This window comes from Quercus suber, unplaced genomic scaffold (genome assembly GCF_002906115.3).
Source record: "Quercus suber isolate HL8 unplaced genomic scaffold, Cork oak 2.0 scaffold_488, whole genome shotgun sequence".
Lineage (NCBI taxonomy): Eukaryota > Viridiplantae > Streptophyta > Magnoliopsida > Fagales > Fagaceae > Quercus > Quercus suber.
The window spans coordinates 498,600-502,279 of NW_027069938.1; the positions used below are offsets into that span (position 1 = coordinate 498,600).

Genomic DNA, 3,680 nt, shown 5'->3' on the forward strand with positions numbered 1-3,680 from the left:
TGTAATTTTTGTTATTTTAGGTTTAGGGCATTTATTTCCTTGTTTTTAGGTATTTTTTAATGTTATTTAGTCAAATTAGGGTTTTATATGCTTTCATAGCCGCCTTAGGGTTTCTAGTTGCCCTATGTTTTGTTTCTACTATTTAAACGCATTGTAGCCTCCAAAGGCAATTCAGTTTATAGTTTATTATCAATAAAAATTCAGACTTATGTCTTTTGTGTTCTCTGGTGGATTCCAGACCTATCACCTCGTGGATTCAAGGAACCCCTCGTGGATTCGAGGTTTACTACCAGGAACTAACAGTTTAGTTTCTGTTCCATCAAGAGAGCATCGTGTGTGCTTCTCTTCAGGCTTCCGCTACATCATTATTTACTTGTGTAACACACATACTTGTACTGCACACTTTATCTCCTATATAAAAACACTCATCTATATTTTATTACTTATGAAATACAATACTATTTGTTCAGTATTTCTAACAACTATGATGACAACCTCTCTTCTCTCAATATCTGCAGTATGGATTAGTTTTATATTAAAAAATGTAAGCTTTTTTTTTTTTTTTAAATGTTATCCAAAAATTTTCAGAGGCCCTAATTATTTTTTCGGATGTGAGTAGTCACTAAAATCAATTGCGCCAAATAATTACAGGATGAAACCCCTTGGTTTATTTTTTTTGAATTAACGTTTGTGGTTACGTCACACTAACGCAAGCAATTACGCTTATGCCAATTATCTCTCCTTCGAACATCACTCTATTCAAATTATTTTATCTTCATAGTCAAGTCAAACTATGGAATATAAATTTAATTTATTGATTTTCTCACAGTTCCACTACATCCAATAATCAAACACATATATTTAACCAAAACCCTATTAACAAATGAGTTTAAATAAACAATAAATAAATGTCTATTATTTTAAATTAGAGAGAAAAAGAACCTATAATCAGCTGCGTTTAGTGGGTGTATGTGGGGGGTTCTGTCTATATATGCCGTCCCACATGTAGTTTTCAGATACTCAAAATAATCAAATACAAATCCTAAGTTCTAACACTACAAAACCATCTAACACTCTATTCCAATTATTTCATCTTCATAGTCAAGTCAAACTACGGAATATAAATTTTATTTATTGATTTTCTCACAGTTCCACTACATCCAATAATCACACACATATATTTAACCAAAACCATATTAACAAATGAATTTAAATAAACAATAAATAAATGTCTATTATTTTAAATTAGATAGAAAAAGAACCTATAATCGGCTGGGTTTAGTGGGTGTATGTGGGGTTCTGTCTATATATGCCGTCCCACATATAGTTTTCAGATACTCGAAAATCAAATACAAATCCTAAGTTCTAACACCATATAAAACCATCTAACCTTCCAAGTCTCAACCATAAAAACCATTGTATTCTCTTTCAAAAACCATCTCTTCAAATTATTTGTTGACTTGTATGTTGTCCAAAATGGAACAAAAACCACACATAGCTCTTCTACCAAGTCTAGGGATGGGACATCTCATCCCTCTTGTCGAGTTTGCCAAACAATTTGTTCTTCACCATGACTTCCACATCACATGTATCATTCCCGTACTCGGGTCTCCATCCAAAGCCATGAAAGCAGTTCTTCAAGCCCTTCCCACCGCCATAGATCATGTCTTTCTTCCTCCTGTGAAATTGGAGGAGGAAGAGATCAAAGGCCTAAAGTTTGAAGTCCAAACTATTCTCACCTTAACTCGTTCACTTCCACCTCTTCGTGAGGTGCTGAAGTCTACTCGATTTTCAGCTTTTGTAGTCGATCCTTTTGGGATTGATGCACTAGATATTGCTAAAGAACTCAACATCTCACCCTACATTTTCTTCCCCACAAATGCTTTCGCGTTGTCTTTGATTTTTCATTTGCCAAAGCTGGACGAGACAGTTTCATGCGAGTATAGAGACCTACCAGAACCATTGAAGCTTCCGGGGTGCATACCTATTCACGGTCGAGATCTTTTAGAACCGGTTCAAGATCGAACGAGTGAGTTGTACAAAATGTTTCTTCGCAACGCAAAACGGTTCCGATTAGCTGAAGGAATTATCGTTAATACCTTCATGGAATTGGAAGGAAGTGCCATAAAAGCTTTGTTAGATGAAGAAGCAAAAAATCTCCCACTTTATCCAATTGGACCAATCCAAAGTGGTTCAAGCAATCAGGTTGACAAATCAGAGTCAGACTGTTTAAGATGGTTGGACAATCAACCACATGGTTCTGTCTTATTTGTTTGTTTTGGGAGTGGTGGGACTCTCTCATATGATCAAACAAATGAGCTGGCCTTGGGATTGGAATTGAGTGGCCAAAAGTTCTTATGGGTTGTAAGAACCCCAAATAATGAATCAGCTGATGCTGCATACCTTAGTGATCAAACTCTCAACAACAACCTTCTTGCTTTCTTACCAAAAGGGTTCGTAGAGAGGACTGAAGGGCAGGGTCTAGCGGTGCCCTCTTGGGCACCACAAGCCCAAGTGCTTAGCCATGGCTCCACGGGTGGGTTCTTAACTCATTGTGGTTGGAATTCGACCCTAGAGAGTATCATGCAAGGCATACCATTAATTGCTTGGCCGCTTTACGCAGAACAAAAAATGAATGCACCATTATTAGCTGAGGATCTAAAAGTGGCACTGAGACCAAAAACTAATAAAAATGGTCTAATTGATCGAGAGGAAATTGCAAAAGTTGTAAAGGGCCTCATGATTGGAGAAGAAGGTAAGAAAGTTTATAATCGTATGAAAGATATAAAGATGGCTGCTGAGAAAGCACTAAGTGCAGATGGTTCTTCTACAAAGGCACTCTCTGAATTAGCATCCCAATGGAAAAATCATCCTGGCTTTTAGTACATGATACTCTTCTTGCATTTCAACTTTATTCATCAGTTGTTTTTCTTTTAAGTTGTCTATTATTAATTTCTTATTTTGTAACTTTATCATGTATTGCATATTTGACTGTACCATGCCTTTATAATTATATCGTTTGTTTATTAAGAGGTGGTATTAAATTTCTCTTTGGTTCTTAATTTATATATGAAATGATAAAATTTGACACTTCCTGGAAGGTGAGACTTGTGACTTGTCTAGCTAGCTCCAATAGAAAAGACAAAATTGTACACTGGTACCTAAGTGTCAACCTAACATTCTTCTTTCTTTTCAATTTTTTCACCAAAAAAATTTTAAAAAAATCATTTACATAACTTTTTTATTTTTTATTTTTTATTTTGATACTTTTTTGAAATAAAAATAGAATTTTTTATTTTGATACTAGATAAACATGCATTGATAATAAAAAGTTAGTACAAGACAAAGGACCACTAGGCTTAAGATAAGTTCGGATTTAGCCTGCAGTGGTGAACAGGGAAGCAAGCAATAATATGAGCAAATTCCAAAATATTTGAAATTACTTCCTTGGGTACAAAAAGATGGTGTATAGTTAGTCCTTGCTGTTGAAGCTAGTTCAAGTCTGAAGTGAGGTCTGCTCAAGCCAAGATGGCTTGCTTGTTTGACTGCAAATCTGCACAGGTCTCTTATTGTTAGTGTAGCCCAACCCGCTGGTTTTGATGATAGCCTCTCCCACAGCATCCTGGATTTGTTGTAGGAAAGCGCCTCCGGATAGCACTCCCACCTTAATATTGATTGTG

The 3,680-nt window shown here is 35.7% G+C and overlaps 1 protein-coding gene across 1 annotated transcript; it reads left to right on the top strand.

Moving 5' to 3' along the window:
- The first annotated feature begins 1,171 nt into the window (after positions 1–1,171).
- On the top strand, positions 1,172–3,058 carry LOC111987659 (hydroquinone glucosyltransferase). Its single transcript, XM_024019386.2, has one exon. It carries the CDS (start codon positions 1,465–1,467, stop codon positions 2,881–2,883), a length of 1,419 nt encoding a protein of 472 aa, XP_023875154.1. The 5' UTR covers positions 1,172–1,464; the 3' UTR covers positions 2,884–3,058.
- The last annotated feature ends 622 nt before the right edge of the window (positions 3,059–3,680 follow it).

What these genes read in the sequence shown, in the direction of transcription:
- LOC111987659 (XM_024019386.2), top strand. Translation starts at nt 1,465, where the DNA reads ATGTTGTCCAAAATGGAACAAAAACCACACATAGCTCTTCTACCAAGT.